The sequence below is a fragment of the Rutilus rutilus genome (genome assembly GCF_951802725.1).
Source record: "Rutilus rutilus genome assembly, chromosome: 21".
Classification (NCBI taxonomy): domain Eukaryota; kingdom Metazoa; phylum Chordata; class Actinopteri; order Cypriniformes; family Leuciscidae; genus Rutilus; species Rutilus rutilus.
Genome location: NC_140226.1, coordinates 18,828,977 through 18,843,816, shown reverse-complemented (window position 1 = coordinate 18,843,816; position 14,840 = coordinate 18,828,977). Strand labels below are relative to the sequence as shown.

Genomic DNA, 14,840 nt, shown 5'->3' with positions numbered 1-14,840 from the left:
ATATCTGTACCACTCACTTTGAGACATTTCAAATGACACCAAAAACATAAGTCAATGATAAACATTCAAATTAAACCATGTTCTTGTGTGAGTTCTTAGTTGTTGTGAGAGGAAGTGAGGTTGTATGGGGGAGGTCGAATGTTAATTAGCCAGCAGTGCCCTTTGTCTCATTAGACCAGGCCCCAACCAGTATTTTCAGTCTTACAGGTTAGATGATGTCTGTGTCTCATGTGACCTTGTTATGTGTACACGCTGTGACTAAACAAATCACAACATGTAAATAGGAAAATGTTGTCACTTATTGGGAGCAGTCGGGTCTTTTAAATTTTTTTACAGATCGGGCGTTGGTCGGACTCGGGCTCATTTAGCTCCTTTCATCGTGCCCATAATATACGTGCAGAGCGCAGGCTACTGTATGAAATATTGTTATATTGATAATATTATAAATATGCAACGCAATATGCGATTACGCGAGTAACGCGACGCGCGTGCAATGCATTAGGTGACAGTTGACCATGGAGAGCATCAGGGAGAAGTTGGAGCGTGGGGAGTTACTAAAAGTTCCCAATACTTCAGGAAAAGCTGCATTTTGAAAGTTTTGATTTGATTACCACAACAAACAATGAGCCTGAAGCCTTCAACAGTGGATGCTATTTTTCTTCACAACGCTCGCGAATAAACAGTGAATGAGCCTACTCAGTTCAACGGATTTTTTTTTCTTTATTATATTTTTATTATTATTTAACGTTAGCTAGTTGGCGTTAGCTACTGCATGCTTATGCTTCTCTGTAATGGACAGTCTGTATTAATATTTGTGGGCATAATTGTCGGTGGTGGTAGTTATGTTTGAGGCCTATAATAAAATTTTACCTAGTAAAAGTGTGTATGTGTGTGCGTCTAGCAGAGACAGCGTGCATCAGATAGTTGCGAAAAATTGCAGACGTTTTCGGGCTGGGGCCGGATTAGGGCTTGAACACCACGGGCCAGGTCTCGGTTAGGGCTGGATGTTTTGCCCTGTGCAGGGCTCTAAGCAGTATGCTAGCTGGAGCCATTTACCTCCAGTCTTTGTGCTAAGCTAGGCTAGTGGTAGGTGCGTCAGACAGAGTTACTGCACGCACGGAGATGAAAATGGTATGTATGGACTTATCTAACTCTGGGGGATACGGTGAATAAGCTTAAGTCCCAAAAAGTCAGTTAATCAGTGCAAAAGAGACTCAAAATACTCCAATCATTTTGATCATACATAAGTGTTATACATCATTCAAATTTTTTTGGGTACACTCACAATAAAAACAAAGTGTTGTGCTTTTCGCAAAATAAAGGATTTTCTTCTCAAATTGAACCATTAATTAAAGGCATTCAACATTGCAGTATAATTGAAAGCTATCACAACATTTAATTTAAGTGTACATCAAACAATCTTCACATAAACCCATTCATAGTCATAAATGTGACATGTAGCTGTGCCTTTAATAAATCAGGGCTCAACGGTACGTTTTTTTTTTTCTTCTGCTGGCCCAGTCTGGCCGATTCAGACTTTTCCCTGCCCTGCTAAAATGCACCAATTTGTTTTTTAATTGTTTTTGACCCATGTAACCTTTTCAGGTAGGTCTAACAGGTAAATATACAGAAATTGAATAATCAAACACTGCACAGTCTTCACTGCATAAATTAAATATAGATTAATCATTTTTTCAAGCTACAAAAGTTATACTGTCAAGAGCAGTGAGTGATTTTCTCTTTGTCAGCACGTTTATTAGGCTACTGTCACTTTAAGACCTGAAGCATATGATGCAGATCGGATACACTTTCTATTTTCTCACAACTGTTTTACGTTCATTAAACACTTTAACTCATTTAAGACTGCATACGTAGATATTCAACAAAACAGCAATTTTTACAGATCTGTGTTACTGTCTGTTTAAGCGTGAAAGAGAACTCTGAAATGGCATTCAGTGTTCGCATTTCAGGTGTTTGTTCACTTCACTAGGGCCCTATGATTTCCGTGATGCGAAATACACAGACGGAATAACGGAATCCAATCATAAAAACGGAATTTACTGTATAACGCGGAATTTCACGTAATTTGTAAATTCTTGGATGAATAAATCAAAAGTAGGTCAGTACACTTAACTCAAATCACGATATAGACTAGTGTATCTGTGTGAATGACATTTCCCACACACACACAGAAGCACGTGTGATGCTCGCAGTTTTCATCCTCTGCTGCCTCACTCACTATACGAGTACATGACTGCATGAATTTCATCTCCAGAGCTGCTCTGAGAGTCACTTCATCAGCATTTTAACAAACTATCGAGAAAAACGATCGTCATTTTATAAACACACAGAAACTCAAAGGTCTTCACAGCAACCAGTCAAAATAAGTTCGCTTTAACCTGATGAAATTATGACAGAAATACATTAATGTTTTAATAAAAGACAAAAATGTAATTTAACCTCTAAAATGGGAGTACAAAAAAAAAAACACAAATTAAACATTCAAAGAAAAAAAAACAAATCCAGAAAAATTCAAATGGAAAAAAAATATTTTGGAAAAAATTTAAACGTGCACCAGTACAGATTTTAGTTCTTTTTTTTGCATCTTATTGCGCTTGAATAATTTGTTAGTAGTTAAAAGAATGATAGCGTGATCATAATTTAGGGAAGCCAAAGGATGGCAGAATTTTTTTTATTTTTTTTATTATTATATATCTATCTATATATATCTATATCTATATCTATATCTATATATATATATATATATATATATATATATATATATATATATATATATATATAGAGAGAGAGAGAGAGAGAGAGAGAGAGAGAGAGAGAGAGAGAGAGAGAGAGAGAGAGAGAGAGAGAGAGAGAGAGAGAGAGAAATCTAAGAAAGGAATTTATAACAATTCGCCTATCAATAAATCAGAAATGTTGTATTTACAATCTCAGTGGTGCTAAATAAGTGGTGATGTATTTACAATCACAGTGCTACATAATTCATAGCCAATTATAGGAAACAGTACAAATAAAACCATTAAATCACAATAAATAAGACATTTCAGTCCATACAACAGAACTCATTTAAATAGCGCTATTTAAGTAAATCTGCTGCAATAAAAAAAAAAGCACAATAAGTGTATCTAATTGAGGACATCTTTAGCCAGTAGTGTAATTTAAACGAATAGAATTACAGTTTCACTAATTAAATTTGTCCTCATTTGCATTTAGATTCTAATGAATTTAATTAACTCACTTAAATGTGTTACACAGAACATGCATGTGCCTGCAGCATTTAGAAGTACAAAAAGAATGTAAATGAATATTTCTCATTATGGTGAAATTCATGGAGTTCAATAGTGCAGAACAGCACATTTAAAAATGCCATGATCTTTCTGCAAGTACAGTTCATTTGAAAGAAAGCCATCATATGTCCTAAATCCTCACCTGTCACTCCTCTGGTCTTCAGTGGCATTGCTCAGGTAAGACAGCACCTGTCTCTCCAGATAGGCCTCAATACAGTCACCCTCTTCAGGAGCACCTCCCAGCAGCCCCTGCACCGCAGAGCTGAAAAGCACAGCCTCGAAATCTCCCTCACACACCAACTGCAGCAACGAACCTCCATCTGAACACACACAAGGGGAGAGTAGCTGAAGATATACGCTCAGACACACCAATGCGTTTATGGTTTGTTCCTGAAAATCACTTTTAGCACTCATTTCTGAAGTGCCAGTGCCTAACAGAGAGAGAGAAACATGATTCTCACCTCACTGTCATATTTAAAAACTGAAACAAATGCAGAATATTCTGTTCTCGAGCTCTTTAATAAGATCTCAACTATGAACATTAGGTGTATGTGTATGAAGAGAATTAAAATCTTTGATACAGGCTTCTTGACTGCAGGGAAAAAGTGGTCGATCATGAAAATACAATTGTGAGAACGTGGGATGTCACAAAGGGTCCTCATTTTTAATGATTGTCCATATTTTTGTTATTGGTTATGGTATTAATTTTGACAGTACCTTGCGCTCTTAAGTTTTTATTTATTTTAGACATTATTAAACAACATTTTAACCTGAAATGTTTATTATTAAAATAATATAATATTATTATTATTATTATTATTATTATTATTATTATATTTTAACAGAAGAGAAGTAAAAATTAAGTAAAAAAAAAAAACAGTAAAAAATCGTTTCATTTGTAAGTTACCTTATGATATTCTATACAGTGAAAAACTGTAAATGGTTTAACATTATGTAATTTTACTGTAAAATAGGAAAAAATTAAAAGATACTGGTAATATCCTGCCAGGACAACATTAAGTTTACTTTCTTTTAAAGGAAATGCAATTTTCTTTAACCCTAAAAAACACCACAATCAATGGGTAATTCAAACTACAAGTAAAACATCATATTCATATTGTATAGGCTATACGGGAAAATTCATATTAAAACATTATATTGGGTCTATTTTTACCGACTTTTCTTAGCTGCGTTTTCATTACCCTTCAAATTGCGCAAACTGAAATTGTGAATTGAAAATATGCCCAATGAAAACCAACATCCATTTAGCAAAAACTCCCATTTATATAAATGGCAAAAAAGTTTACGCTAGCATGAGGTGGTTTTTCAGGCAATTCGAAAAAGGAAGATTTCACAAAACTGCAATGGAAAGTTTTTTTGCATTTACAGGTTACCCGGCGTACGTAAAAGTCAATCATTCATAGAGAAGGTGCGGTATGTTTGGACAGAAGACGAGACAGTGTTCTTTATTAAACTCAAAGACAAAAGAATTACATGAATACTGGATTCTAAACAACAAAGAAATGCCACAATTTATCAAAACCTCAAAGCAGATAGGAGGTAGAAACACCCAGAAACACCTCATTTGTGGCCGCTCCCAAGTATAAGGGCCTACGTCTCCTTCGATTAAAACTAATGGCTAGTGCGGTGGCTGCGATATATATATATAAACCTACCAACATCCGAGTACATCAAGTAGTACATCAAGATGTAATGCGACTAACAAAGATATCTACTCACAAATGTGTAAACAAATGATTTTAGTTAGTTCACCCAAAATGAAAATTCTGTCTTTAATTACTCATCCTCGTTCTAAACCCGTAAGACTTTCGTTCATCTTTGGAACACAAATGAAGAATTTTCTGAAGAGACTTGGTTGCTTTATATGATTAACATATTGAATTTAGGCTTTTATTGACATATAAACATTGATCAGCGAACATAAACAGAAGCTCAACCGAACTTGCTTGACGCGCAAGAACAAACCTCTTGCGGAAGCTCAAAAGTGCTGCGTAACACACGACAATAAACCTCACTGGTTGTTGTGGAAGATCAAACGTGCTGCGTAACACACATTCATGTTCCGAAGATGAACGAAAGTCTTACAGGTTTGGAATGACATGAGGGTGAGTAATTAATGACATTGTTTTCATTTTTGGGTGAACCATCCCTTTATATGTCCAGGTCTACTACACAAATACAACTTAAGTTCACTTCCAAACTCCTCAAGATCAAACTCAAATTCAGTTTCAGCCACTTGCATAAGAGGAAAAAAGGAAACTCAAACAAAAAGGAGAGCAGCAGAAGTACACCTGCAAGAAATGTGTGAACCGTGAAATTAAATAGTTCATTGTACACAAAGAACCGGCCTGAAAAAGCTCTCAATCAGAAAAACTGTTTATTTATACCAAACATGCAGTTCCTTTAAAGCACTTTTTTTCTGGTGAACGATGCTGCAAATATGCCACAAAGAGTCAAAAGCAAATACTTATTTTTGTTTTATCCTCAGGCAGTTATAATAAACCCATGAGGACATTATATATGGAGAGCGACTCTGAATTAAATGGATCCTTATTTGATTATAGTATAAAGTGCCTTGAATTCAGTTTAGATCTTGGATTACTTCGCTTCCCTTTGCAGATACAAAATGGTGTCACCTCTGATACGATGAAGAAAGCTGCACTATTTCTAGAAGAATACTTCGCTTTGAGCCACTTCACTCAGTCGTTGATCTCTTCTGAGGAGAAACTGGAGTGAATAAATGTGACTGAATGAGGACAGACTGATATAGCTTTACTGAAGATCAGATTGACATTTCAGACACTATCCTATGAGTTACACATTAATCACTCCTGAGGTTGATGTTCGAGAGAGAGAGAGAGAGAGAGAGAGAGAGAGAGAGAGAGAGAGAGAGAGAGAGAGAGAGAGAGAGAGAGAGAGAGAGAGAGAGAGAGAGAGAGAGAGAGAGAGAGAGAGAGAGAGAGAGAGAGAGAGAGAATGCAATGTAGGATGTATACAAATTACTAACAGTTACAATATACATAATACACTGTACACAGCTATTTGTCACACCACTTCAGCACATTAAACTGACAGAGAGATGGGGGCGATAGATAATGTATGAAATGAGAGGCAAGCAATAAAAGTAGTAATGAAATCATAATATAGACTAATTGTGGGCGTTCTTGCATTCCCTCTGCCTGGGTTTTTTATTTTTTTAAGTACACTATGGCCAATGCTTCACATCCAGACCACACCATCAGTGTTGCATTTTAAAGACGACTTGTATAATCAAAGCAGTAGCCTATACTTGAAATACTAATATAACCAGCAACATCAACATTAGACCGCAATTGACATAGTAACAGATCTTGGTTAACTTCCGAGTCAGGCATGATGAATAACTTGCAGTTCAGTAATAAGCAATTGAGATAAATCCAGAACCGTTGTGTTACCGGTTCACTCGAGTCATTCGTTCAGGAATCATACTACACTTGCGCATGCACTCATGTCTATGTTTGTGGTCTACTTTTGTGGAACCAGTTCGTAAGAGTCAATAATTTGGGAATTGGACTACATTGGCCGCGCTGTATTTTGAGTCATTTGTTCAGGAAATGAACTTCACTGTATTTGTTTGATTTACCAAAAGAATCGTCTCTTATGCCTATTTTCTTCAGCAATCCAAATACAGGACAGGTGCTTCTCAATCGGAAGGCTGCATATCTCGGCTGCCATATCATCAAGCTCTGTCGAAGGACGTTTCAATTTGAAGGATCGTTTGAAGGCAGCATTCGTTTCGCATCCTTCATTTGGCTTATTTTGAAGTGTGTCCTTCGCATCCTCCATTTACCCGCAATCCTTTGCACACATTCCAATTCCAAAATGATTCACCGGAAATTGAAGTGGCACTGAACTTGTCCAATTTCACTATGTAATGCAAGACAAAAAAAATTTGGAGATAAAGGCATGATGTTTTCTTTTCTTTTGTAAATGAATCACATAATGTTAAACTGTGCATAATGTAATCCACTGGGAGACCACAGATGGTTGTAATTACCTGTACTGCATTAATAGAAGGTCAGTTTAAATAAAAGATTTTTTTTATAAAACATGGGGGCAGAAACATTTATGATGTAGCCATGTGTGCACTGTCAAGACTTCTCATTGTTTAATGCGGAGGATGACTCTAGCCCACAAGACTCCGGAGGACTGGACTAGGAAAGACCCAGCCTCACTAGGGTGCAGCCTTCCGTGTAAGAAACACCCTATTTTGGCTCCGCTGCATTTTGATTCATTAAAAAGAACTGGCAAAATTTGTTCAGGAACCTAACATCACCTAACTGGGTGCATCTCAATTAGCTCCCTAGTTCAGAAGTCAGGGCACTGATCAGAGAGTCGGCCATTATAAGGGCTGTCTCAGGCCCTGTCCCAAATGGCACGCTTCGGCTGGATCCCAAATGGCACACTTCATATGGACTCGCGGTCTCGTGGCCTTAAATTGCACTTTCGGTCTTGTGGACTTAATATGGCTGCCGCGTGCACGTGTCCATTTAGTCCAAGAGACAGTAGGGTATCCCATTTGTCATTTTAGGTTTCAGAAGGGTGCTCGCGAACGCACACTTTTGCCGAGCCCGCACTGAAGCGAGCTCCGCAGCAGATTTCTTCCCGACAGTCAAAGCGGCGTTACGTCAAAAAAAAAGTGTGGACTCGTAGGAAGACCGCGAGTGCTTAGGGTACCATCTGGGACAGGGCCTCAATCGCGAAATCCTTCCAGTGCACTAGACTGTTTGCTCTCTAAAAATATCCCACAATGCACCGCAAAAAAACTAGGAAGCATCAATGCTCACTATGCTCCCTTACTAGAAATTACACCACATTTCTGAATGGGATAGTTCACCCAAAAATGACATTTTTTCACATTCTTCCAAAACTGTAACGTTACGAGTTTCTTTCTTCTGTTGAACACAAAAGTAGATACTTTAAAGAATGTTGGTAAACAGACAGCTGATGGCACCCTTTGACTTCCATAGTATAGGGAGGGGAAAAAAACTATGGAAGTCAATGGGTGCCATCACCTGCTTGTTTGTTTAATAATTAATGCCTAAGTTGTTTACATTACATTTACATGTAATCATTGACCAGATATACTGATTCACGAGCGGAATGAGACGCCCTCTTTGCTTGAATGACTAAAAGAATCGACCCTTAATTATATCTTGCTCGGGAACCGGACTACATTAGCAACGCTGTATTTTGATTCACTAAAAAGAACCGGCTAAAAGAGTCATTTGTCCGGAACAACAACTATATTTGCTTAATTCACTAATAGAATCGACTCTTAAGACTCTTTTATTCAGGAATCGGATTAGATTCGTCATTCAGAACCAACTCGGAGTCATCTGTTCGAAATGGAACTACATTCGCTGCACGGATTAGATTCGATAAAAGTACTGCTCATTAAAGTCATGCGTTCGAATATCGCACTACATGCTGTATGTTTCGCGCTGTAGAATCTGTAGTGGTGGTGCGGTGCCGCTGAGTCGTAAAGCAAGAAACACTGCCCGTGTATTTAGTATGGTGTTCCGTTCCGTCCGCATCAATAGGTTCGGGGGAACAGTTAACGGAACAATAATTTAAACAACATTCTTTCATGACAATAATTTTAACTATATGAGTTCAATAAGTTCCGCTAATTAAAAAATAAAAAAATTAACTCAAATGTGTTGCGCCCCTCTTTATTAACACGTCCTGCTGAGTGGACGCCCACTTAAATTAACACGGGCACATAGGAGTGTGTACATGCGGCTTTGTTCTAAAACTGTGAGCTAAAAAACAGCTCATTTTCTCTCATGCACATGCTCACCTCGACATCAATAGAATACACGGGCATCTATCCTCATATGTCCGGCTGTCAGATGCGCTAAAGATGCCCTCACAAATCCTCCAATCAGTCAATACACTGATACAGAAGTTATGCTGTCAGAACGCTGTCAAATGCCGCTCGGTTCACAGTCTGTCTGGACTCAGTCCTGTGCGTCGGCGCGGCGCTGAGATTTCAACACACATGCGGCACATTTAAACCACGTGAGAATTACTGCTGCGTCCAGCAAACACTGATCAACTAGCACGCAAAACATCCACAACAATAACCGAACAGATCCAAACCCGTATTATCCATAGCTGGACGAAACCATCAACATCAGCCAATATCGTCATCTCAAAAGCACATCATGTAAGATCTCTGCCGCTGTCTCTTACCTGCGGTGCTGAAGCCGATCTGTTTCCAGTCCGGACCTGGACTCAGTCCGCCCAGAACCGCCGCCTCCAGCTGCAGCATCATCATCCTCCTCGTCAACCCTCAGAAGAGAACTAAAACACGCGTCACGTCGCTCGAGACCTGCTCTGTGTGAATGTAAGATGCGATTGCGAAGGGTTCGTGTGCTCACTCTGATGTGTTTGATTTCTGCCCATGTGCTGTAAGTGTCATCAGTGAGCAGCCATGACAGCAACGTGGTGCATTATGGGATACTTAATAAGGAAGCGCCGCCAAGGGAGCGTCGAAATTTGACCAGGCGCTCAAATGAACGCAACGTTAATCAGTGTTAGGTTACTTTAAATCTATCACACGATTGAAATAATATCTGATTTGTATGCAAATTCGAATTGTAGGCTAATTAACCATTCTATTGTTTTCTGTTCATTTTTTTTTACTTGTATCCGCTCTCCGGTAAATAATACGATAATGTCCAGACGGTCTAAAAACAAACACAAAAAAAGGAAATATTAACTTTTATTCAAATGTATCATGTTATGACCTTTCACCTCTGGCCTTGCATAATTTATTTTTATTAATTTATTCATTGTTTTATCAAATTCAACCCCACTGTTTTTATATTATTAGGATAGATACTATTTAATTTTAGAATAATAATATAAGTACAACTTTTGTAGTCAAATTCCCAGTGTAAATTCCCACTTTTTTGTTATTACAGTTACAGCTCTCTTTTGTATAAGAGAGCTTAAAATGATAAAAGTTGAAAACTTTTTAGTTTGTATTTGTGCTGCTAACCATGGAACTTGGAATGAAAAAAAGATGAAAGAATATGCTAAACTGCATGCTGAAAGAGCGAGACAGAGCCAGAGATTCTTTTCTTTTTGTTTGGAGAAACTTTTATTCAGTCAGCGAGCCCTTTTCCTCTTATCATTCTTCTCATGTTAATTATATTTGTCCTTTTTACCAATAAAGCATTTGATTAATTTAAGCAGACACAGAGCTGTGATGTGAATATAAAAGCTTCCTGACAGACAGAGAAACAAGCGCGCAGCCATCTTTAGAATTTTGAGTTTGAACTTTTGCGGTTGTCCTGTATTTTTCTTACTATATACAGTAATTACGGACCGGTCTACGAGACATAAATTAAGCCTTTAAATAAAAGGGATATTGAGCTGTTTACACTGTTATAGAGCCTACATGGCGGACACATTCTTTCTATTCTACATACACGGCAACGGTCGCGATATGACGTCACACTCTGCGCGTATGTTTTAAATAACACTTTTTAATTAACCACTTATAGTGTTTATTACAAATAAATTACTAAATGCTAAAAATTAATACATGTAAATGAACAAAAAAATGCGTTGCATTTACAATCCTGTGAAAACACCGTGGTGACAAATCAGCTCCTCCTCCAAACCGGGGCTGCATATACGAAATCGCAGACTTCCTTACCAATAGGTGAAAAACGTATGAAAGAAGTAGCCTATGTCCGAATAAAAGAATACGCAAAAAATAACCGGATGACCTACTTCCAGCGAGATTCTGAAGTGTGCATTCGATGGACACTTTACTATCCCACGAGGTCACGGGAGAGGATTTGTGAATGTCAGTGAAGCGATAATTGAGGCTAGCTAGGTTACATGATAATGACAGCTATCATACACTTGAACTATATAGAACATGCTTTTTTAGCAGTCTTATAGTTATTACTTTTTCAAAATAAGTAGCCTTGGGCCCTAACTTTACTCAGAGTATGATTTTGGATGCATGCAGCCCAGGTCTCTATTAGGACCCCAAGCAATCCCATTGGCTCAAATTAATTTTAATTGACACTCTCTTTAGCACATGATTACAATTCCTACAAAATGATAAATGCTGTTTGAACTATAATGACCATTAATGTCTGTATTTGTTAGCTTATGTACTAGCATAGCATACAGATACCGATTAGCATGATAGCTTAGTTAATATGCACGTTTGCACTTGCCCTACATGTATTTACAATCATCTTTAATGTAGCTACATGTTAAATGTCCAAATATTCCAGTTATAAAAAGAATGTCATTATTTTCATTTATTTATGTAATAGATTATTATTATATTATTATTTATTAATTATTAATTAACAGTTTATCAAGTGAAATAAATGTTCAGTTTGTGTTATGCACCACTATATAACCTATACATATTTTAAATTAATATCGTTCATATTTAATTAGTATAATAATTTACTTACATAGTTGACAGAGACCAAGTTTCGAGGGAGGACCCGATTTGTCACCCGACCTTCATAATGTGGAAACACAAACCGGAAGACAGAACAAAAAAAGGGCCGGGTCTACATCTATATCTGCACCAAATGACTGACTGCTAGCATAAGGGAACCTGAGGGGACTGTTGACTTCTGGACTGGAGCCCTCCTGTTCTGTCTCTCTCATGCCTCTGATGCTTCTGGCGTTAGTAGAAGGTCATTCTCTTTATAAAAATCAAGCAGATGATTCGTCTTGATTATATGAGTGGCTGAGGACTGCTGGAGTCCGGAAGGTTTGGCAGTGTGTAACGTATGTTTGTGAGTGTGTGTCAGATATAAGGATAGACCCCCCCACAGGTTGAAAATACATTCACACACTCAAATGCATAATGATGTATTAAACGTAAAATGACCACGATGGAAACGGTGACCCATTACATCAAACATGACATTTGTGCATTTGTGATCACATATTGTGCAGGACATTTTTTATACTTAAATGACTTTCTGCTTGTTTCTTGTTTTGGTTTAAGCTATTTTTTTATGCGGATTCTAACATGGTGCACTTCAATTTGTCAGTTCCACTTAATTACATTCTATAGCTGTTTTCAATCGCTCTTCCTCTCTCTCGAGCAGTAAGGAAAGGTAATTACAGAGGCGAGATATGGCTGTATTGTAATACTCATTAGTATAGAGAAATGTCTGGCTGTTGGATCAGAACAAGAATGCAATGTGAACTATGGGTTTCTTTATATGTGGGCAGCTTCTTTTTATGCATTTAGTTTTTTGCTTTTGCATTTGCTGAAGAACTCATTACTGAGTACTGAATACTCTCTCGCTCTCTAATTGTACAAAATACAATTTACAATGTAAATTATGTAACAAAACGTACTTCAACCTTACATTTATATTATATTCAACAAAATACTTCAAAAGAAAAATATTGTTAAAAGTTTTGTAACAAAAAAATTACGAGTGATCTTTTTGTTGTAAATTATGTATATTAACATTATGTTACATTATAGGCCCTATCATGCAGAGAAGCGTCAGTTTTTCAGCTTGCAAATTCCGTCATGTAAATAGCAAATCCGCCATGGCGCGAGCACAACTGGCTTTTAAAGGGAATGGGAGATTAGGCTCTGATTGGTTTATTGCACGTTACGCCCAAAACACACCCATTACTCATTAAGAGAATAAGGATAATCCCAGAGCCCGTCTACGGAGAGCCTGCCCACTCCCTATTAAGTCCTATTGTACCGAATTTTGGTTGTAGTTCCAACAGAGTTCCACTGGGGGGCGATCGCCATGAGTGCAGAATGAATGGGAGTCTATGAGGCTAGCCCAGGGGTGTCCAAACTCAGTCCTGGAGGGCCACTGTCCTGCAGAGTTTAGCTCCAACCCCAATTAAACACACCTGAACCAGATAATCTGACCTTGATTATCTGGTTCAGGTGTGTTTAATTGGGGTTGGAGCTAAACTCTGCAGGACAGTGGCCCTCCAGGACTGAGTTTGGACACCCCTGGGCTAGACGGCTAAATGTGTCTCTTTCACCCGATTGCCATTGAGAAATCTCATATTCGATAGTAGGTTTTGCAAGTTCAACATGGGTTATAGGTCGAAAGTTGAATGAATGAGTACTTATGTCCTTTCGATTTCTTACAGGTTGAGTTGTTGTTGGCCATAACACGCTAGCATTCTGCTAATGAACGCTGATTGGTCAGTGAAGGACTGATTATGACCAGAGATACCGCTTGATGGCATCGTGGCATCCGAAGCGGGACCAGAAACAAACAAAACAAAAACTCGTCTAGCACGTGTATTTACCTGTGTCAGCTGTGTTGTCGATGCCTGGAGAGAAAAGAAAGTGCAGGGTGCGAAAGCACCAAAGTGACTGAAGGATTGCCGTAAAGCAGTATCTCTGGTCGTACGATGTGTATGACGTCATTGACACTTTAAAAGACTTTTTAAAGCAAATAAGTGACTCTAAAAAATCTAACACCCAGCAATGTGCAATTTCTTTGCATCTCCTTTCAAATACAATATTCAAATTACTAGACAAAAAATTATATCCTGAGAAAAGTGGATTTTGAGGGGTATACTGCCATAGACCTCCATTCATTTTGCACTCGTCCTGTGAGCGCCCTCATATGGAATCAAAGTGGAACTGCAACCATTTCAGAAGCCGGAAGTGTACTGAGAGTGAAACTTCTCGCCTTATTAGCATAGACAGTATAAGAAGTGGACAGAGCCATCTCATTGGAACTCAATAGGGGTTATGCGCAACATACTTCCGGGTTCTACAAAACGGGTATAACTACTTCTGGTCGTCAGCTACTGAGGTAAACACAGCGTAGGAATTGCGACCTTTTATAGCCGGTGTTTACAGGAGCTACCCATTCTATCCATTTCAGATGTACATCGTATTGCCAAACGGACTTCCAGAGCCCCGAGTACTCCGTTAGATAAAGGATTTAAGTTTTTACGCCTCCTCATTTATTCATGATTATGAAGGTATGTAAGTTAGTATATGTAGCTTTTGCTAATGGCACCCGATGTAGAGTTAGCTAACTATCAGTAAGTTAGTTTAGACTTGTATGCTATCATAGTAGTTTAACCTTTTATATTTGCTTGCAGACGATTAAAACAATCAAATGAAGACTGCATTTTATTTTTTTTATAAAAAAATTTTTTCTGAGACTTAAGCATTCGTGACATTTTAATTAAAACAGAAATAAGAATTGTATTCTAAAAAAAGCACAAAATAAGTTACCTCAGAGATCATCTACCGCTGCAGATGCGTACGGTAATGCAAACCGGAAATGTTTATACCTGTTTTCCGGTTCGAACGTTGGGCGTTCCGCATAACCCCTATTGAGACAAGTGAAGCCAGAGCCCGTCTACGGAGAGCCTTGGCACTTCCTATTAGCCCCATTGTATCGATCTTGGTTGCAGATCCATTAGAATTCCACTGGAGGTGATCGCGGGCGAGTGCAGACTGAATGG

General features: G+C 38.1%; 1 protein-coding gene across 1 annotated transcript in view; it reads right to left on the bottom strand.

The window, feature by feature from the left end:
• ttc27 (tetratricopeptide repeat domain 27) overlaps positions 1-9,861 on the bottom strand; it is a 93,856-nt gene extending 83,995 nt beyond the window's left edge. The window contains exons 1-2 of the mRNA XM_084393765.1: positions 9,564-9,861; positions 3,448-3,625 (exon numbers count right to left, since the gene is read on the bottom strand). Of these exons, the coding sequence (XP_084249891.1) occupies positions 3,448-3,625; positions 9,564-9,648 (263 nt within the window). The 5' untranslated portion in view covers positions 9,649-9,861. The remainder of the gene's footprint in view (positions 1-3,447; positions 3,626-9,563) is intronic.
• Positions 9,862-14,840: the final 4,979 nt, after the last annotated feature.